General features: G+C 44.9%; 1 protein-coding gene across 1 annotated transcript in view; it reads right to left on the reverse strand.

The window, feature by feature from the left end:
* LOC311116059 (putative E3 ubiquitin-protein ligase HERC1) overlaps positions 1 to 23,604 on the reverse strand; it is a 233,569-nt gene that overhangs the window by 144,494 nt on the left and 65,471 nt on the right. The window contains 7 exon segments of the mRNA XM_084191189.1: positions 2,214 to 2,454; positions 2,804 to 2,926; positions 3,872 to 4,037; positions 8,995 to 9,115; positions 9,345 to 9,459; positions 11,195 to 11,368; positions 16,219 to 16,440. Of these exon segments, the coding sequence (XP_084047315.1) occupies positions 2,214 to 2,454; positions 2,804 to 2,926; positions 3,872 to 4,037; positions 8,995 to 9,115; positions 9,345 to 9,459; positions 11,195 to 11,368; positions 16,219 to 16,440 (1,162 nt within the window).

Consider the following 23,604-nt stretch of genomic DNA (forward strand, 5'->3'; position numbering starts at 1 on the left):
TAGATTAGATAGATAGTTAGTCATAGTAGATTAGATAGATAGTTAGTCATAGACAGTAGATTAGATAGTTAGTTAGTCATAGACAGTAGATTAGATAGATAGTTAGTCATAGACAGTAGATTAGATAGATAGTTAGTCATAGACAGTAGATTAGATAGATAGTTAGTCATAGACAGTAGATTAGATAGATAGTTAGTCATAGTAGATTAGATAGATAGTTAGTCATAGACAGTAGATTAGATAGATAGTTAGTCATAGTAGATTAGATAGATAGTTAGTCATAGACAGTAGATTAGATAGTTAGTTAGTCATAGACAGTAGATTAGATAGTTAGTTAGTCATAGACAGTAGATTAGATAGATAGTTAGTCATAGACAGTAGATTAGATAGTTAGTTAGTCATAGACAGTAGATTAGATAGTTAGTTAGTCATAGACAGTAGATTAGATAGTTAGTCATAGACAGTAGATTAGATAGATAGTCATAGACAGTAGATAAAATAGATAGTTAGTCATAGACAGTAGATAGTTAGTCATAGACAGTAGATAGTTAGTTAGTCATAGACTGTAGATAGTTAGTTAGTCATAGACAGTAGATAGTTAGTTAGTCATAGACAGTAGATAGTTAGTTAGTCATAGACAGTAGATACTTAGTTAGTCATAGACAGTAGATACTTAGTTAGTCAAAGACAGTAGATACTTAGTTAGTCATAGACAGTTAGTCATAGACAGTATATAGTTAGTTAGTCATAGACAGTAGATAGTTAGTTAGTCATAGACAGTTAGTCATAGACAGTAGATAGTTAGTTAGTCATAGACAGTTAGTTAGTCATAGACAGTAGATAGTTAGTTAGTCATAGACAGTTAGTCATAGACAGTAGATAGTTAGTTAGTCATAGACAGTTAGTCATAGACAGTAGATAGCTAGTTAGTCATAGACAGTAGATAGCTAGTTAGTCATAGACAGTAGATAGTTAGTTAGTCATAGACAGTAGATAGTTAGTTAGTCATAGACATCTTCAGACACCATGAAGAAGAAAGAGGAAAAGTACTGTATCTTGACCTCCAGCTGAACCTTATGATATCCCAACTGTATGGTAAGATGTTTTCACCACCACTCAGATACAACGTGTTGAAACAGGAGAAAGTGGGTCTGATATTCTTGGTGAACTCAGATTCCTGGCTTCAGCAAACCTCTACTCTGATAAAAGCGTCAGATAAAGAGATCTGTCCAGATCTCCCTGTGGCTAGAGGTAGATCTACTAACACAGATTAACAGTTTTATGTTCTGACTTGATTATCAACACTCTTCACTTGAGGCGCTGGCACTGGCAGGTAGGATTTACATTTACATTTACGTCATTTAGCAGACGCTCTTATCCAGAGTGACTTACAAATTGGTGCATTCACCTTATGATAGCCAGTGGAACAACTACTTTACAATTTTTATTTTTATTTTTCAAATTTTTTAAATCTTAATTTTTAGAGTATATTTATAATTTTTCATTTGTTTTATATATTTTTTTTTTGGTATTTTCTTATTATTTTTCAATAATGTATTATTTATCTTGTACTTTTTTAAATTAATTTTTTTAGGATTTATAAGGGAGCGTTTGAGCCTGCTAGAATAGAAAAGTATTTTCTACTAATGTCTAAGATCTCCAGGTTGATCTGAATGAAATTTGTTGAGCTACACTCAGCTACAGCTTTCTAAGTGGAGTTGAATTGACTGCCATATGCTGCCCTCTGAAGGATATCAAGGGAACTACACGCCCTCCTGTAGCTCAGTTGGTAGAGCGTGGCGCTTGCAACGCCAGGGTTGTGGGTTCGATTCCCACGGGGGGCCAGTATGGGGGGAAAAAATGTATGCACTCACTAACTGTAAGTCGCTCTGGATAAGAGCGTCTGCTAAATGACAAAAATCTAATCTAAATCTGTACAGCAAGCTCTATAACGCCGTGAAGACACTAGCTACGTCGTCAAGGTAACCCACGGTAAAAGCTGGACTGGAAGGGACGGCTCTTCACGGTCAATAATCTCACTCCTAAACATCACACCAACCCTTACACAGTCAAGTAAGATAACCCCAGGTAAGTATAGCCTACCCACGTGACAGTGGTCCGACCACAGATATACAAATCTCCGTCCTGCTTCAGGTACATTCAAAATGTCCGCCAGTCCACCCACTATGTCATAGAACTTCTGTTGTTCTGACCTGGTCATGAAGCCTGTCCCGTCCTGCTGTCCCTGGCTGGCTGACTGGAAGGTGCCGTGTCCCTCGTCCGGGTGCTGCTTCCCCAGTTCACCCAGTACAGGGCTGACCCCCAGCACTAGCAGAGCACAGCGGTGCACCACAGAGTTGCAGGCGGCTGTGTACAGGTCCTTTCCCTCAGGCAGCCCTGTACAGCTGTCTCTCCTGTGCTGCTCCTCCTGGGATGCCGCGGCCTCCTCCTCCCCTAATAATAATAATAATAATAACACACAATTAATACAGAAAGGGTCATTTTACTGAGGGGAAATTGTGTGCTTGCTTCAGCTGTCCAAAACTAATCAGTCAGAATTATGTAGAATATTTAGAGTGGTCTGAAGCAAGCACATTAAATATAATCAAAAACATAGTTATTTAAAAGCGCTTTTCTAAAACTTAAACCAAAGGCCTTTTACAATAAGCAACCATATGGAAGAAAAAAAACAGCAGCAAACAAAATATGCAAGTCACTCTGGATAAAAGCATCTGCTAAATGGCTACATATTATATTACATTGAAAATAACCTTCCCCCACCTCCTCCACCTCCTTCCCTTACCTCCCCCAACTCCTCCTCCTCTGGTTCCTCCTGAGGCCAGGCCTCCCCCGGCGCTGCTGCTGGCCCTCTCCCTCTCTCGGCTCCTCGCTGCCTCCCGCGCTGAGAGGAAACATTGAAAGATTTCTGTGCCGTGCGACAGACAGACACAGAGAGACATCACACAGGGGCGCCGGGTTAGAGGAAGCTGCGCGTCAAACCACGCCACGACGTAGGTTAATGAGGCTCTAACCCATGCTAGTCCTGCAAGACTACAGTAAGACTCATTCAAGGCTGTATAACCCAGGTCGGCTAAGTGGAGCCATAGCCGTAGTATTGATTTGACCCATTTGGTTTGTTCAGAACTGCTAGTACCGTAGGGTTTGAGGTTAGGAGAAGGAGCTAGGTGCTATTTGGACCGCGAATACAAGTCGTCATTCCTTCTCATAATAGTCCCCACAGATTTTCTTTTGGAGCAGTCCCTTTAATTTTACAACAATCAAATCAGATATTATTGGGACTGGACTTGTTCAAAAGGCCAGGGTGACCGACTATTCTCCTTGGCATAGCCAGAGTTACTAAGACAGATCTAAATAACAGCGGGAAGCAGCAAACAAGGTCAAAACCTGCCAAACTGGTATCCACTGCAGGCCAACTCCACACTGAATGTGTGTTTTCGGCTGTTACTGAAGCAGTTCACATAGTTTCTCTTCAACTCTCTAGTTTGTAGTAATAACCTTTAGTCTCCACCGCTATCATATTTACATCTGTTGCAAAATTCTATGTACTTTCCCTAGAAATAGAAAATGATGTGTAACAGTGACCAAAGTCTGATTCTTGTTGGTTTTGTGCTCTTCCATTGCTTGGGACCTTGGTTGCTCCATTTAACTGGCCATGCTTTAGCCTCTATATGGAGCAAAGGTCACAGTAAAATACAGACTACCAAACACTTTCTCCCTCTCCCAAAGTATTCACTCCCTGCAGCGTTCCAGTGTTTTAAACGTATTCAGTCAAAGTGAACTCGATGGGCCTGCTAATGGAGTGTGTGTCTGATACAAGTACATTCAGTGAGAGCGTTGTGTCCATACTCACTCCCAGCGGTCATGACTTCGTGCTCTCTCTCCTCCTCTTCCTCATCCTGACACCCATCCTCCCTTTCTCGCTCCGCCCGCTCTTCTAGCTCCGCCTCCTCGTCGATGGTCCTCGTGAACGAGTGCTCCTGGGGGTCCATCTCCAGCGAGTCCTGATTGTCTGAAATCTGATCGGGCACAGCACCGGACACCCGTTAATAGTGTTGTCACGATACCAGAATTTTGACTTCGATACCGATATCAGGTTTAATATCACGATACTCGATACTGAAACGATACTCGATAACGAAACGATACTCGATAACGAAACGATAAGACGGCAAAAAATTAATGTGTTTTAGCTAAAGTCACAGAATAATTATTTTTTTAACATCGAACAATATGTTGATAACTGGTAGAACTAAATTAACAATGATAATATATTATATTCTATATTCAATTTCTTTCAAAAAATAAAACACCATATTAAATAACAGAAGATTATCTTAAATATCCCTATTCAAAACCATATTTTACATTTACATCTAAACGGTTTTAAAATGTAATTTCATACGAGGGTTAATTTGCTAATCTACGGCCATAATATTGGGTCAAATGACATTCATTAGACCTATGATTCATTATTAATTACAGCTAAATCAGTTAATGTACTGTATGAAATGAATAGCTTAGTTCCAAAACGACAAAAAACACAAGCTAATTTCTGAAGCTTCTATATTGCAATAGTCTACACACGGCATAGAAACTCAATGGATTTTAAACAGTATACTACGATTCCCAGTGTGCATTTCATCTCCCAGGGTGCAATGCTCCGCCGAGGGCCGCTGGCTGCTACTGTTAGCAAGCCCAGACAAACGCGAAGTAGTGTAAATATATTTCTGTCATAGCTAAGCTATGAGAACATTTCACATTACTTTTGGGTTGTAATCATATTATAATGCTCACATGAATCTCATGCTGAATATTTGTTCATGTCATTGTCACTCAAAAATGTAGTCGCTAGTAGAATAACATTACAACGCAAATGTCATGTGTAAAATAGTTTTTTATGTCGTTTTGGAACTAAACCTCCCTTGCACTGCTTTGTAACACCTTTTGCTTAGTTGTTTCAGTGGGCGGGTCCACATCATCTGCTCTGTAAGCAAAGTATGCCCATAGTTCACTTCTGGAGCCAGTTTTGTCAACAAGCTGCGGGCGTGGAAGTATTATGTTTTTATTAAAAGAAGACATGCTGTCGGCATTTTCTCTCTGGCTGTGTCAGCTGCATGCACAAGTAGCCTGGTTGGCTTACTACTGCCCCCTTGAGAAGACAAGTAGTCTGGCTAGTTTACTACTGCCCCATTGAGAAGACAAGTAGCCTGGTTAGCTTACTACTGCATCCTTGAGAAGATTCAGCCAAATTCCTAGACAGACTCGTTCATTTCAATCCAAATACGGCGTGAGACACATTTGACAGAAGTACCGAAATAACAAAAATTCTAGTACCGAACCGTTTTTCATGTTCTAGTACCTCACCTCCTGAGTGGCGCAGTGGTCTAAGGCACTGCATCGCAGTGCTAACTGTGTCACTAGAGATCCTGGTTCGAATCCAGGCTCTGTCGCAGCCGGCCGCGACCGGGAGACTAATGGGCGGCGCACAATTGGCCCAGCGTCGTCTAGGGTAGGGGAGGGAATGGCCGGCAGGGATGTAGCTCAGTTGATAGAGCATGGCGTTTGCAACGCCAGGGTTGTGGGTTCGATTCCCACGGGGGGCCAGTATAAAAAAAAAAATGTAATCACTAACTGTAAGTCGCTCTGGATAAGAGCGTCTGCTAAATGACTAAAATGTAAATGTAAATGTAGTATTGAAAAAGTGCAGAAGTTTTGGTATACTGTGCAACACTACCTGTTAACAAACAAACAATCTGATCAGGCACAGCGCCAGACACACATAAATAAAGACCAAACAATCTGATCAGGCACAGGACAGGACACCCGTTAATAAAGACCAAACAATCTGATTGGGAAAGGGACAGGACACCCATTAATAAAGATATAACGATCAAGCACAGGACAGGACACACGTTAATAAAGACAAAACGATCAGGCACAGGACAGGACACCCGTTAATAAAGACAAAACAATCTGATCAGGAACAGTGGAAGACACCCGTCAATAAAGACCAAACAATCTGATCGGGCACAGGACAGGACACCCGTTAATAAAGACCAAACGATCAGGCACAGGACAGGACACACGTTAATAAAGACCAAACAATCTGATCGGGCACCGTGGAAGACACCCGTCAACAAACACCAACAATCTGATCAGTGCCAGGTACAGGTTTTTGTGACAAACTATCACTAGAGTGGCATGTTGCCCACTGATAGCATACTAGTCCATCCCATAGACTTTAACTATCACTAGAGTGGCATGTTGCACACTGCTAGCATCCTAGTACATCCCATAGACTAACTATCACTAGAGTGCCATGTTGCACACTGCTAGCATACTAGTACATCCCATAGACTAACTATCACTAGAGTGGCATGTTGCCCACTGCTAGCATACTAGTACATCCCATAGACTAACTATCACTAGAGTGGCATGTTGCCCACTGCTAGCATACTAGTACATCCCATAGACTAACTATCACTAGAGTGGCATGTTGCCCACTGCTAGCATACCAGTACATCCCATAGACTAACTATCACTAGAGTGGCATGTTGCCCACTGCTAGCATACTAGTACATCCCATAGACTAACTATCACTAGAGTGGCATGTTGCCCACTGCTAGCATACTAGTACATCCCATAGACTAACTATCACTAGAGTGGCATGTTGCACACTGCTAGCATACTAGTACATCCCATAGACTAACTATCACTAGAGTGGCATGTTGCCCACTGCTAGCATACTAGTACATCCCATAGACTAACTATCACTAGAGTGGCATGTTGCCCACTGCTAGCATACTAGTACATCCCATAGACTAACTATCACTAGAGTGGCATGTTGCCCACTGCTAGCATACTAGTACATCCCATAGACTAACTATCACTAGAGTGGCATGTTGCCCACTGCTAGCATACTAGTACATCCCATAGACTAACTATCACTAGAGTGGCATGTTGCCCACTGCTAGCATACTAGTACATCCCATAGACTAACTATCACTAGAGTGGCATGTTACCCACTGCTAGCATACTAGTACATCCCATAGACTAACTATCACTAGAGTGGCATGTTGCACACTAATAGCATACTAGTACATCCCATAGACTAACTATCACTAGAGTGGCATGTTGCACACTGCTAGCATACTAGTACATCCCATAGACTAACTATCACTAGAGTGGCATGTTGCCCACTGCTAGCATACCAGTACATCCCATAGACTAACTATCACTAGAGTGGCATGTTGCCCACTGCTAGCATACTAGTACATCCCATAGACTAACTATCACTAGAGTGGCATGTTGCCCACTGCTAGCATACTAGTACATCCCATAGACTAACTATCACTAGAGTGGCATGTTGCCCACTGCTAGCATACCAGTACATCCCATAGACTAACTATCACTAGAGTGGCATGTTGCCCACTGCTAGCATACCAGTACATCCCATAGACTAACTATCACTAGAGTGGCATGTTGCCCACTGCTAGCATACCAGTACATCCCATAGACTAACTATCACTAGAGTGGCATGTTGCCCACTGCTAGCATACTAGTACATCCCATAGACTAACTATCACTAGAGTGGCATGTTGCACACTGCTAGCATACTAGTACATCCCATAGACTAACTATCACTAGAGTGGCATGTTGCCCACTGCTAGCATACTAGTACATCCCATAGACTAACTATCACTAGAGTGGCATGTTGCCCACTGCTAGCATACTAGTACATCCCATAGACTAACTATCACTAGAGTGGCATGTTACCCACTGCTAGCATACTAGTACATCCCATAGACTAACTATCACTAGAGTGGCATGTTGCACACTAATAGCATACTAGTACATCCCATAGACTAACTATCACTAGAGTGGCATGTTGCACACTGCTAGCATACTAGTACATCCCATAGACTAACTATCACTAGAGTGGCATGTTGCCCACTGCTAGCATACTAGTACATCCCATAGACTAACTATCACTAGAGTGGCATGTTGCCCACTGCTAGCATACTAGTACATCCCATAGACTAACTATCACTAGAGTGGCATGTTGCCCACTGCTAGCATACCAGTACATCCCATAGACTAACTATCACTAGAGTGGCATGTTGCCCACTGCTAGCATACTAGTACATCCCATAGACTAACTATCACTAGAGTGGCATGTTGCCCACTGTTAGCATACTAGTACATCCCATAGACTAACTATCACTAGAGTGGCATGTTGCCCACTGCTAGCATACTAGTACATCCCATAGACTAACTATCACTAGAGTGGCATGTTGCCCACTGCTAGCATACCAGTACATCCCATAGACTAACTATCACTAGAGTGGCATGTTGCCCACTGCTAGCATACCAGTACATCCCATAGACTAACTATCACTAGAGTGGCATGTTACCCACTGCTAGCATACTAGTACATCCCATAGACTAACTATCACTAGAGTGGCATGTTGCCCACTGCTAGCATCCTAGTACATCCCATAGACTAACTATCACTAGAGTGGCATGTTGCCCACTGCTAGCATACCAGTACATCCCATAGACTAACTATCACTAGAGTGGCATGTTGCACACTGCTAGCATACCAGTACATCCCATAGACTTTTAGTAATTGTGCTAACGCTACAAACTACCTCTAACTTCCTTCATACTGGATGCAGAGACATAAAAATGGTGTCCACGAGTTCATCTGACTCTGGGGAAGGAGAAAGATCCTGAAGTATCACTTTACATGGAAATGAGGCCTGAGGTAGAGGTCAAAGGACTTAATTATGAAACGCACCAGTGGACCAGTTACTGAAGTGTCTCTAGTCTGTAGGAGCTAGGGGTTGATTTGGAATAAGGTAGCAGACCCTGAGGTGGGAGTGAAAGGACGTTTTATGGATCAGTGGACCAAGGACTTTATTATTAAAATGACCCGTGGACCAGTTACCGAAGAAGGACCGGGTAACTTACCCTCCTCTCCCGGGAAGACGAGCGTGTCTGGATGAGTTCCATGTTCTTGCAGGCCAGCAGACGGTTCCTGACTTTGTAGACACTACGGTACACCTCAGCCAGCGTCTTACAAGGCTGGTACCTGGTGGAAACACATACAGAGACACACTGACCGGTGAACCAAGCAGGCCACTTGAAATAGACAAGGCATGTGCACCAGCATAGGCCTGTACGCTACAAAATAAGCATGTGGCAAATGGCACCATATTGGATGCCAGAGCCCTACTGGCCCTTGTCAAACGTAGTGCACTATAAAGGGAACAGGGTGCCATTTGGAAGGCAGAACCATGATGAGTGTGTAGTAGGATTACCTGCCCTCTCCACAGGCTTGACCCAGCAGGCCGGTATGCTTCAGTAGAGCAGCCAGGACAAACCTGGACACTGTGTCCAATAAGGTCTCATTACAGAGCGAGGCATTGTCCCAGTCTGGGAACCCAAGACAAATACATGGATATCACTACATATTACAGAAGGAATAACCCCAAGACAAATACATGGATATCACTACATATTACAGAAGGAATAACCCCAAGACAAATACATGGATATCACTACATATTACAGAAGGAATACTTTGGTTATTCTACAGTACATTGTCATGAAAGAAAGATGGACACCTACACACTGTTGATGCTCCCGTTGCACTGAAGGAACTGAAAAAAACTGAATGCACTGAATACACTGTGGGAGCATTCAACATAGAGCGGGCATCACTCAATAAACTGAATACACTGTGGGAGCATTCAACATAGAGCGGGCATCACTCAATAAACTGAATACACTGTGGGAGCATTCAACATAGAGCGGGCATCACTCAATAAACTGAATACACTGTGGGAGCATTCAACATAGAGCGGGCATCACTCAATAAACTGAATACACTGTGGGAGCATTCAACATAGAGCGGGCATCACTCAATAAACTGAATACACTGTGGGAGCTTTCAGAGAGCGGGCATCACTCAATAAACTGAATACACTGTGGGAGCTTTCAGAGAGTGGGCATCACTCAATAAACTGAATACACTGTGGGAGCTTTCAGAGAGTGGGCATCACTCAATAAACTGAATACACCGTGGGAGCATTCAACATAGAGCGGGCATCACTCAATAAACTGAATACACTGTGGGAGCATTCAACATAGAGCGGGCATCACTCAATAAACTGAATACACTGTGGGAGCTTTCAGAGAGTGGGCATCACTCAATAAACTGAATACACTGTGGGAGCTTTCAGAGAGCGGGCATCACTCAATAAACTGAATACACTGTGGGAGCATTCAACATAGAGCGGGCATCACTCAATAAACTGAATACACTGTGGGAGCATTCAACATAGAGCGGGCATCACTCAATAAACTGAATACACTGTGGGAGCATTCAGAGAGTGGGCATCACTCAATAAACTGAATACACTGTGGAAGCATTCAACATAGAGCGGGCATCACTCAATAAACTGAATACACTGTGGGAGCATTCAACATAGAGCGGGCATCACTCAATAAACTGAATACACTGTGGGAGCATTCAGAGAGTGGGCATCACTCAATAAACTGAATACACTGTGGGAGCTTTCAGAGAGCGGGCATCACTCAATAAACTGAATACACTGTGGGAGCATTCAACATAGAGCGGGCATCACTCAATAAACTGAATACACTGTGGGAGCATTCAACATAGAGCGGGCATCACTCAATAAACTGAATACACTGTGGGAGCATTCAGAGAGTGGGCATCACTCAATAAACTGAATACACTGTGGGAGCTTTCAGAGAGCGGGCATCACTCAATAAACTGAATAAACTGTGGGAGCATTCAGAGAGTGGGCATCACTCAATAAACTGAATAAACTGTGGGAGCTTTCAGAGAGTGGGCATCACTCAATAAACTGAATACACTGTGGGAGCTTTCAGAGAGGGGGCATCACTCAATAAACTGAATACACTGGGAGCTTTCAGAGAGTGGGCATCACTCAATAAACTGAATACACTGGGAGCTTTCAGAGAGTGGGCATCTTTCTTTCTTTCATTACTTTATTGAACCTTTCATCTGGAAGTAACAGGATGTGCGTACACTACTTGTGAACCATTCTACTATTGTTATACAATCCACCCCATTTCTGTAATGTATTATTGTTCATCCGGATGTAATCTCCTCCTGTACCTTTGCTGGTGGCATAGTCCTGCATGTTGCTCCAGAGACTGTTGATGGGTTCTTTAGTGGAGCCCAGGGTCAGCTCTACTAGGATGCTCATGTCTGCTCTCAGAGTGCAGTCAAATGGTTCCTTCTCCTCGGTCCCTGATAGGGCCACTTCCAACAGCCAGCTGATAAAGTTCTCTAAAAGGCACATAGAAACACAATACAGGCCATCGTTGGCAACAAATCACAAACAAACAGATCAGAATGAAAATAAATCAGATAGGATCACTTCCAACAGCCAGCTGATGCAGTTATCTAGAGGCAGGTCATATTACATCATTATATTCAAATGAAATAGTATTAGGCTATTGTTTTCAGTGAATTACACATGGTGTTAACAAACGCTAGGTATTATATGTCAACAAATCACACAACGAACACAAGCTGTTATAAGGAAAATACCCATGTTGAATTGTTCCCTATTGACAGGACATGATTATGAAGTTCAACACTGATTAAACACTGTCTCTATACCAGCGTTGTCCAACCCTGTTCCTGGAGAGCTACTCTCCTGTAGGTTTTCACTCCAACCCCAGGTGTTAACTAACCTGATTCATCTTATCAACCTGCTAATTATTAGAATCATGTGTGCTAGATTAGGGTTGGAGTGAAAACCTACAGGAAGGTAGCTCTCCAGGAACAGGGTTGGAGCGAAAACCTACAGGAAGGTAGCTCTCCAGGAACAGGGTTGGAGCAAAAACCTAAAGGACGGTAGCTCTCCAGGAACAGGGTTGGAGCAAAAACCTACAGGAAGGTAGCTCTCCAGGAACAGGGTTGGAGCGAAAACCTACAGGAAGGTAGCTCTCCAGGAATAGGGTTGGAGTGAAAACCTACAGGAAGGTAGCTCTCCAGGAACAGGGTTGGAGCAAAAACCTACAGGAAGGTAGCTCTCCAGGAACAGGGTTGGAGTGAAAACCTACAGGAAGCAGGAAGGTAGCTCTCCAGGAACAGGGTTGGAGCAAAAACCTACAGGAAGGTAGCTCTCCAGGAACAGGGTTGGAGTGAAAACCTACAGGAAGGTAGCTCTCCAGGAACAGGGTTGGAGTGAAAACCTACAGGAAGCAGGAGGGTAGCTCTCCAGGAACAGGGTTGGAGTTAAAACCTACAGGAAGGTAGCTCTCCAGGAACAGGGTTGGAGCAAAAACCTACAGGAAGGTAGCTCTCCAGGAACAGGGTTGGAGTGAAAACCTACAGGAAGCAGGAGGGTAGCTCTCCAGGAACAGGGTTGGAGTTAAAACCTACAGGAAGGTAGCTCTCCAGGAACAGGGTTGGAGTTAAAACCTACAGGAAGGTAGCTCTCCAGGAACAGGGTTGGAGTGAAAACCTACAGGAAGGTAGCTCTCCAGGAACAGGGTTGGAGTGAAAACCTACAGGAAGGTAGCTCTCCAGGAACAGGTTTGGAGCAAAAACCTACAGGAAGGTAGCTCTCCAGGAACAGGGTTGGAGTTAAAACCTACAGGAAGGTATCTCTCCAGGAACAGGGTTGGAGCAAAAACCTACAGGAAGGTATCTCTCCAGGAACAGGGTTGGAGCAAAAACCTACAGGAAGGTAGCTCTCCAGGAACAGGTTTGGAGCAAAAACCTAAAGGACGGTAGCTCTCCAGGAACAGGGTTGGAGCAAAAACCTACAGGACGGTAGCTCTCCAGGAACAGGGTTGGAGTTAAAACCTACAGGAAGGTAGCTCTCCAGGAACAGGGTTGGAGTTAAAACCTACAGGAAGGTAGCTCTCCAGGAACAGGGTTGGAGCGAAAACCTACAGGAAGGTAGCTCTCCAGGAACAGGGTTGGAGCGAAAACCTACAGGAAGGTAGCTCTCCAGGAACAGGGTTGGAGTGAAAACCTACAGGAAGGTAGCTCTCCAGGAACAGGGTTGGGCAGTCCTGCTCTATACTGTCTCTACACCTGAATGAGGGATGCAAGTCTCAAATCAAATACAGTGCACAATGCTGACATGACCAAGAGGTTTGTGGGTAACAGTGCTCGTTAACCAACTTGGACCACCTCTTCCATCTCTCTCAGACTAAGCACCAGTACATACAGAGTGGACACATGCTCTTTCCATGACATAGACCAGGGCTCTCCAACCCTGTTCCTGGAGAGCCACCGTCCTGTAGGTTTTCACTCCAACCCTGTTCCTGGAGAGCCACCGTCCTGTAGGTTTTCACTCCAACCCTGTTCCTGGAGAGCTACCTTCCTGTAGGTTTTCACTCCAACCCTAATCTAGCCGCACCTGATTCTAATAATTAGCTGGATGATAAACTGAATCAGGTTAGTTACAACTGGGGTTGGAGTGAAAACATACAGGAGGGTAGCTCTCCAGGAACAGGGTTGGAGAGCCCTGACACAGATTGACCAGGTGAATCCAGGTGAAAGCCATGAGCCCTTATTGATGTCACTTGTTAAATCCACTTCAATCAGTGTAGATGAAGGGGAGGAGACAGGTTAAAGAAGGATTTTTAAGCCTCGAGACAATTGAGACATGGATTGTGTATGTGTGCCATTCAGAGGGCGAATGGCCAAGACAAAATATTTAAGTGCCTTTGAATGGGGTATGGTAGTAGGTGCCAGGCGCACCGGTTTGAGTGTGTCAAGAACTGCAACGCTGCTGTTTTTTATTTTTAGACTCAACAGTTTCCAGTGTGTATCAAGAATGGTCCCACCACCCAAAGGACATCCAGCCAACTTGACACAACTGTGGGAAGCATTGGAGTCAACATGGGTCAGCATCCTTGTGGAACGCTTTCGACACCTTGTAGAGTCCATGTCCCGACGAATTGAGGCTGTTCCGAGGGCAAAAGGGGGTGGAACTCAATGTTTTGTCCACTCAGTGTATGTGGGTAAAGATGGTGATCAATAACCAACCTGGACCACCTCAGTCTCTCTCAGACCAAGCGGCAGTCTCTATTGATATGACAGTGAGTTGAATATTGACTTCATACTTAGCTGAGGGGATGTTCAGTAACCTTAGCAGAAACCATCCATAATATTGCATTTATCTCCATTAAGTAACCTTAGCAGAAACCATCCATAATATTGCATTTATCTCCATTAAGTAACCTTAGCAGAAACCATCCATAATATTGCATTTAGACTACAGGTCAAACGTTTTAGAACACCTACTCATTCAAGGGTTTTTCTTTATTTGTACTATTTTCTACATTGTAGAATAATAGTGAAGACATCAAAACTGTGAAATAACACATATGGAGTCATGTAGTAACCAAAAAAGTGTTAAACAAATGAAAATAGAATTGAGATTCTTCAAAGTAGCCACCCTTGATGACAGCTTTGCACAATCTTGGCATTCTCTCAACCAGCTTCATGAGGTAGTCACCTGGAATGCATTTCAATTAACAGGTGTGCCTTCTTAAAAGTTAATTTGTGGAATTTCTTTCCTTCTTAATGCCTTTGAGCCAATCAGATGTGTTGTGACAAGGTGTGTATGTGTGTGTGTGTGTGTGTGTGTGGGGGGGGGGGGGTATACGGAAGATAGCCCTATTTGGTAAAAGACCAAGTCCATATTATGGCAAGAACAGCTCAAATAAGCAAAGAGAAACGACAGTCCATCATTAATTTAAGACATGAAGGACAGTCAATCTGGAACATTTCAAGAACTTTGAACGTTTCTTCAAGTGCATTCGCAAAAACCATCAAGCGCTACGATGAAACTGGCTCTCATGAGGACCGCCACAGGAATGGAAGACCCAGAGTTACCTCTGCTGCAGATAAGTACATTAGAGTTACCAGCCTCAGAAATTGCAGCCCAAATAAATGCTTCACAGAGTTCAAGTAACAGACACATCTCAACATCAACTGTTCAGAGGAGACTGTGTGAATCAGGCCTTCATGGTCGAATTGTTGCAAAGAAACCACTACTAAAGGACACCAATAAGAAGGAGAGACTTGCTTGGGCCAAGAAACACAAGCAATGGACATTAGACCGGTGGAAATGTGTCCTTTGGTCTAGAGTCCAAATTGGATATTTTTGGTTCCAACCGCAGTGTCTTTGTGAGACGCGGTGTGGGTGAACGGATGATCTCGGCATGTGTATTTCCCACCGTAAAGCTTGGAAGAGGAGGTGTTATGGTGTGGGGGTGCTTTGCTGGTGACACAGTCTGTGATTTATTTAGAATTCAAGGCACACTTAACTAGCATGGCTGCCACAGCATTCTGCAGTGATACGCCATCCCATCTGGTTTGGGCTTAGTGGGACTATCATTTGTTTTTCAACAGGACAATGACCCAACACACCTCCAGGCTGTGTAAGGGCTATTTGACCAAGGAGAGTGATGGAGTGCTGCATCAGATGACCTGGCCTCCACAATCCCCCGACCTCAACCAAATTGAGATGGTTTGGGATGAGTCAGACTGCAGAGTGAAGGAAAAGCAGCCAACAAGTGCTCAGCATATGTGGGAACTCCTTCAAGACGGTTGGCAAAGCATTCCAGGTGAAGCTGGTTGAGAGAATGCCAAGAGTGTGCAAGGCTGTCATCAAGGCAAAGGGTGGCTATTTGAAGAATCTCAAATCTATTTTAATTTGTTTAACACTTTTTTGGTTACTACATGATTCCATGTGTGTTATTTCATAGTGTTGATGTCTTCACTATTATTCTACAATGTAGAAAATAGTAAAAATAAAGAAAAACCCTTGAACGAGTAGGTGTTCTAAAACGTTTAACCGGTAGTGTATCTCCATTAAGTTGACACACCGAGCTGAGGGATATTTTGTAACCTTCCTAGCTGTGGTTATAATGTCCCTATAAAATATTTACACTATCTACACTATCTATACACTAACTACACTATCTACGCTATCTACGCTAACTACACTATATACGCTAACTACACTATCTACACTAACTACACTATCTATACACTAACTACACTATCTACACTAACTACACTATCTACACTAACTACACTATCTACACTATCTACACTAACTACACTAACTACACTATCTACACTAACTATGCTATGTTTCATACCTAGTTGAGGGATGTCCATCTCCAGTCCGTTGCTGAACAAGGGGGTTTTGAGCCAGTAGCCTGTGTCCTGCTCCTCCAGAGAGGTGGGTGCTCCCTGCAGCATGCCCCCCAGGCAGCGGCCCACCAGCAGGGCGGCAGTACGCTCCAGATCCACCAGCCACACCCAGGACTGGGCCGGCTGGGCCAGGGGCTGCCCTGCAGGGTCCACAAAGTCTGGGGCTCCTGGAGACACAGAGGAAAGGGGGGGAAGGGGTTCAGACATTCTGTTAGTCGACAGCAGAGGTATGTGATGAAGCTAATAGTACGTTCAACAATGATCATTACAATCTATGGATAAGGGAGTACAATGTACAACCATATAAACAATTATCTCTAATAATGATCCATCTCCTCACCATGTAGAGACCACTACAGCTCTATCTCCTCACCATGTAGACACCACTACAGCTCTATCTCCTCACCATGTAGACACCACTACAGCTCTATCTCTATCTCCTCACCATGTAAACACCACTACAGCTCTATCTCTATCTCCTCACCATGTAGACACCACTACAGCTCTATCTCCTCACCATGTAGACACCACTACAGCTCTATCTCTATCTCCTCACCATGTAGACACCACTACAGCTCTATCTCCTCACCATGTAAACACCACTACAGCTCTATCTCTATCTCCTCACCATGTAGACACCACTACAGCTCTATCTCCTCACCATGTAGACACCACTACAGCTCTATCTCTATCTCCTCACCATGTAGACACCACTACAGCTCTATCTCCTCACCATGTAGACACCACTACAGCTCTATCTCCATCTCCTCACCATGTAGAGGCCACTACAGCTCTATCTCCTCACCATGTAGACACCACTACAGCTCTATCTCCTCACCATGTAGACACCACTACAGCTCTATCTCCATCTCCTCACCATGTAGACACCACTACAGCTCTATCTCCTCACCATGTAGACACCACTACAGCTCTATCTCCTCACCATGTAGACACCACTACAGCTCTATCTCTATCTCCTCACCATGTAGACACCACTACAGCTCTATCTCCATCTCCTCACCATGTAGACACCACTACAGCTCTATCTCTATCTCCTCACCATGTAGACACCACTACAGCTCTATCTCCTCACCATGTAGAGTCCACTACAGCTCTATCTCTATCTCCTCACCATGTAGACACCACTACAGCTCTATCTCCTCACCATGTAGACACCACTACAGCTCTATCTCTATCTCCTCACCATGTAGACACCACTACAGCTCTATCTCCTCACCATGTAGACACCACTACAGCTCTATCTCCATCTCCTCACCATGTAGACACCACTACAGCTCTATCTCTATCTCCTCACCATGTAGACACCACTACAGCTCTATCTCCATCTCCTCACCATGTAGAGGCCACTACAGCTCTATCTCTATCTCCTCACCATGTAGACACCACTACAGCTCTATCTCTATCTCCTCACCATGTAGACACCACTACAGCTCTATCTCCTCACCATGTAGACACCACTACAGCTCTATCTCCTCACCATGTAGACACCACTACAGCTCTATCTCCTCACCATGTAGACACCACTACAGCTCTATCTCTATCTCCTCACCATGTAGACACCACTACAGCTCTATCTCCTCACCATGTAGACACCACTACAGCTCTATCTCCTCACCATGTAGAGGCCACTACAGCTCTATCTCCTCACCATGTAGACACCACTACAGCTCTATCTCTATCTCCTCACCATGTAGACACCACTACAGCTCTATCTCCATCTCCTCACCATGTAGACACCACTACAGCTCTATCTCCTCACCATGTAGACACCACTACAGCTCTATCTCCTCACCATGTAGACACCACTACAGCTCTATCTCTATCTCCTCACCATGTAGAGGCCACTACAGCTCTATCTCTATCTCCTCACCATGTAGACACCACTACAGCTCTATCTCCTCACCATGTAGACACCACAACAGCTCTATCTCCTCACCATGTAGACACCACTACAGCTCTATCTCCTCACCATGTAGACACCACTACAGCTCTATCTCCTCACCATGTAGACACCACTACAGCTCTATCTCCATCTCCTCACCATGTAGACACCACTACAGCTCTATCTCCATCTCCTCACCATGTAGACACCACTACAGCTCTATCTCCTCACCGTGTAGACACCACTACAGCTCCATCTCCTCACCATGTAGAGGCCACTACAGCTCTATCTCCTCACCATGTAGACACCACTACAGCTCTATCTCCTCACCATGTAGACACCACTACAGCTCTATCTCTATCTCCTCACCATGTAGAGGCCACTACAGCTCTATCTCCTCACCATGTAGACACCACTACAGCTCTATCTCCTCACCATGTAGACACCACTACAGCTCTATCTCCTCACCATGTAGACACCACTACAGCTCTATCTCCTCACCATGTAGACACCACTACAGCTCTATCTCCTCACCATGTAGACACCACTACAGCTCTATCTCCTCACCATGTAGACACCACTACAGCTCTATCTCCTCACCATGTAGACACCACTACAGCTCTATCTCCATCTCCTCACCATGTAGACACCACTACAGCTCTATCTCCTCACCATGTAGACACCACTACAGCTCTATCTCCTCACCATGTAGACACCACTACAGCTCTATCTCTATCTCCTCACTATGTAGACACCACTACAGCTCTATCTCCTCACCATGTAGACACCACTACAGCTCTATCTCCTCACCATGTAGACACCACTACAGCTCTATCTCCTCACCATGTAGACACCACTACAGCTCTATCTCCATCTCCTCACCATGTAGACACCACTACAGCTCTATCTCCTCACCATGTAGACACCACTACAGCTCTATCTCCTCACCATGTAGAGACCACTACAGCTCTATCTCCTCACCATGTAGACACCACTACAGCTCTATCTCTATCTCCTCACCATGTAGACACCACTACAGCTCTATCTCTATCTCCTCACCATGTAGACACCACTACAGCTCTATCTCCTCACCATGTAGACACCACTACAGCTCTATCTCCATCTCCTCACCATGTAGACACCACTACAGCTCTATCTCCTCACCATGTAGACACCACTACAGCTCTATCTCCTCACCATGTAGACACCACTACAGCTCTATCTCCTCACCATGTAGACACCACTACAGCTCTATCTCCTCACCATGTAGACACCACTACAGCTCTATCTCTATCTCCTCACCATGTAGAGGCCACTACAGCTCTATCTCCTCACCATGTAGACACCACTACAGCTCTATCTCTATCTCCTCACCATGTAGACACCACTACAGCTCTATCTCCTCACCATGTAGACACCACTACAGCTCTATCTCCATCTCCTCACCATGTAGACACCACTACAGCTCTATCTCCTCACCATGTAGACACCACTACAGCTCTATCTCCATCTCCTCACCATGTAGACACCACTACAGATCTATCTCCTCACCATGTAGAGGCCACTACAGCTCTATCTCCTCACCATGTAGACACCACTACAGCTCTATCTCTATCTCCTCACCATGTAGACACCACTACAGCTCTATCTCCTCACCATGTAGACACCACTACAGCTCTATCTCCATACCATGTAGACACCACTACAGCTCTATCTCCTCACCATGTAGACACCACTACAGCTATATCTCTATCTCCTCACCATGTAGAGGCCACTACAGCTCTATCTCCTCACCATGTAGACACCACTACAGCTCTATCTCCTCACCATGTAGACACCACTACAGCTCTATCTCCTCACCATGTAGACACCACTACAGCCCTATCTCTATCTCCTCACCATGTAGACACCACTACAGCTCTATCTCCTCACCATGTAGACACCACTACAGCTCTATCTCCTCACCATGTAGACACCACTACAGCTCTATCTCCTCACCATGTAGACACCACTACAGCTCTATCTCCTCACCATGTAGACACCACTACAGCTCTATCTCCATCTCCTCACCATGTAGACACCACTACAGCTCTATCTCCATCTCCTCACCATGTAGACACCACTACAGCTCTATCTCCTCACCATGTAGACACCAATACAGCTCTATCTCCTCACCATGTAGACACCACTACAGCTCTATCTCCTCACCATGTAGACACCACTACAGCTCTATCTCCTCACCATGTAGACACCACTACAGCTCTATCTCCTCACCATGTAGACACCACTACAGCTCTATCTCCATCTCCTCACCGTGTAGACACCACTACAGCTCTGTCTCCTCACCATGTAGACACCACTACAGCTCTATCTCCTCACCATGTAGACACCACTACAGCTCTATCTCTATCTCCTCACCATGTAGACACCACTACAGCTCTATCTCCTCACCATGTAGACACCACTACAGCTCTGTCTCTATCTCCTCACCATGTAGACACCACTACAGCTCTATCTCTATCTCCTCACCATGTAGACACCACTACAGCTCTATCTCCTCACCATGTAGACACCACTACAGCTCTATCTCTATCTCCTCACCATGTAGACACCACTACAGCTCTATCTCCTCACCATGTAGACACCACTACAGCTCTATCTCCTCACCGTGTAGACACCACTACAGCTCTATCTCCTCACCATGTAGACACCACTACAGCTCTATCTCTATCTCCTCACCATGTAGACACCACTACAGCTCTATCTCCTCACCATGTAGACACCACTACAGCTCTATCTCCTCACCATGTAGACACCACTACAGCTCTATCTCCTCACCATGTAGACACCACTACAGCTCCATCTCCTCACCATGTAGACACCACTACAGCTCTATCTCCTCACCATGTAGACACCACTACAGCTCTATCTCCTCACCATGTAGACACCACTACAGCTCTATCTCTATCTCCTCACCATGTAGAGGCCACTACAGCTCTATCTCCTCACCATGTAGACACCACTACAGCTCTATCTCCATCTCCTCACCATGTAGACACCACTACAGCTCTATCTCCTCACCATGTAGACACCACTACAGCTCTATCTCCTCACCATGTAGACACCACTACAGCTCTATCTCTATCTCCTCACCATGTAGAGGCCACTACAGCTCTATCTCCTCACCATGTAGACACCACTACAGCTCTATCTCCTCACCATGTAGACACCACTACAGCTCTATCTCCTCACCATGTAGACACCACTACAGCTCTATCTCCTCACCATGTAGACACCACTACAGCTCTATCTCTATCTCCTCACCATGTAGACACCACTACAGCTCTATCTCCTCACCATGTAGACACCACTACAGCTCTATCTCTATATCCTCACCATGTAGAGGCCACTACAGCTCTATCTCCTCACCATGTAGACACCACTACAGCTCTATCTCTATCTCCTCACCATGTAGAGGCCACTACAGCTCTATCTCCTCACCATGTAGACACCACTACAGCTCTATCTCTATCTCCTCACCATGTAGACACCACTACAGCTCTATCTCTATCTCCTCACCATGTAGACACCACTACAGCTCTATCTCCTCACCATGTAGACACCACTACAGCTCTATCTCCATACCATGTAGACACCACTACAGCTCTATCTCCTCACCATGTAGACACCACTACAGCTCTATCTCCTCACCATGTAGACACCACTACAGCTCTATCTCCTCACCATGTAGACACCACTACAGCTCTATCTCCATCTCCTCACCATGTAGACACCACTACAGCTCTATCTCCTCACCATGTAGACACCACTACAGCTCTATCTCTATCTCCTCACCATGTAGACACCACTACAGCTCTATCTCCTCACCATGTAGACACCACTACAGCTCCATCTCCTCACCATGTAGAGGCCACTACAGCTCTATCTCCTCACCATGTAGACACCACTACAGCTCTATCTATATCTCCTCACCATGTAGACACCACTACAGCTCTATCTCCTCACCATGTAGAGGCCACTACAGCTCTATCTCCTCACCATGTAGACACCACTACAGCTCTATCTCCATCTCCTCACCATGTAGACACCACTACAGCTCTATCTCCTCACCATGTAGACACCACTACAGCTCTATCTCCTCACCATGTAGAGGCCACTACAGCTCTATCTCCTCACCATGTAGACACCACTACAGCTCTATCTCCATCTCCTCACCATGTAGACACCACTACAGCTCTATCTCCTCACCATGTAGACACCACTACAGCCCTATCTCTATCTCCTCACCATGTAGAGGCCACTACAGCTCTATCTCCTCACCATGTAGACACCACTACAGCTCTATCTCCTCACCATGTAGACACCACTACAGCTCTATCTCCTCACCATGTAGACACCACTACAGCTCTATCTCTATCTCCTCACCATGTAGAGGCCACTACAGCTCTATCTCCTCACCATGTAGACACCACTACAGCTCTATCTCCATCTCCTCACCATGTAGACACCACTACAGCTCTATCTCCTCACCATGTAGACACCACTACAGCTCTATCTCTATCTCCTCACCATGTAGAGGCCACTACAGCTCTATCTCCTCACCATGTAGACACCACTACAGCTCTATCTCCTCACCATATAGACACCACTACAGCTCTATCTCCTCACCATGTAGACACCACTACAGCTCTATCTCCTCACCATATAGACACCACTACAGCTCTATCTCCTCACCATATAGACACCACTACAGCTCTATCTCCTCACCATGTAGACACCACTACAGCTCTATCTCCTCACCATGTAGAGACCACTACAGCTCTATCTCCTCACCATGTAGACACCACTACAGCTCTATCTCTATCTCCTCACCATGTAGACACCACTACAGCTCTATCTCCTCACCATGTAGACACCACTACAGCTCTATCTCTATCTCCTCACCATATAGACACCACTACAGCTCTATCTCCTCACCATGTAGACACCACTACAGCTCTATCTCCTCACCATGTAGAGGCCACTACAGCTCTATCTCTATCTCCTCACCATGTAGACACCACTACAGCTCTATATCCTCACCATGTAGACACCACTACAGCTCTATCTCCTCACCATGTAGACACCACTACAGCTCTATCTCCTCACCATGTAGACACCACTACAGCTCTATCTCTATCTCCTCACCATGTAGAGTCCACTACAGCTCTATCTCTATCTCCTCACCATGTAGACAACACTACAGCTCTATCTCCTCACCATGTAGACACCACTACAGCTCTATCTCCTCACCATGTAGAGACCACTACAGCTCTATCTCCTCACCATGTAGACACCACTACAGCTCTATCTCTATCTCCTCACCATGTAAACACCACTACAGCTCTATCTCTATCTCCTCACCATG

Source organism: Coregonus lavaretus (assembly GCF_964263955.1).
Source record: "Coregonus lavaretus genome assembly, contig: HAP1_SCAFFOLD_315, whole genome shotgun sequence".
NCBI lineage: Eukaryota > Metazoa > Chordata > Actinopteri > Salmoniformes > Salmonidae > Coregonus > Coregonus lavaretus.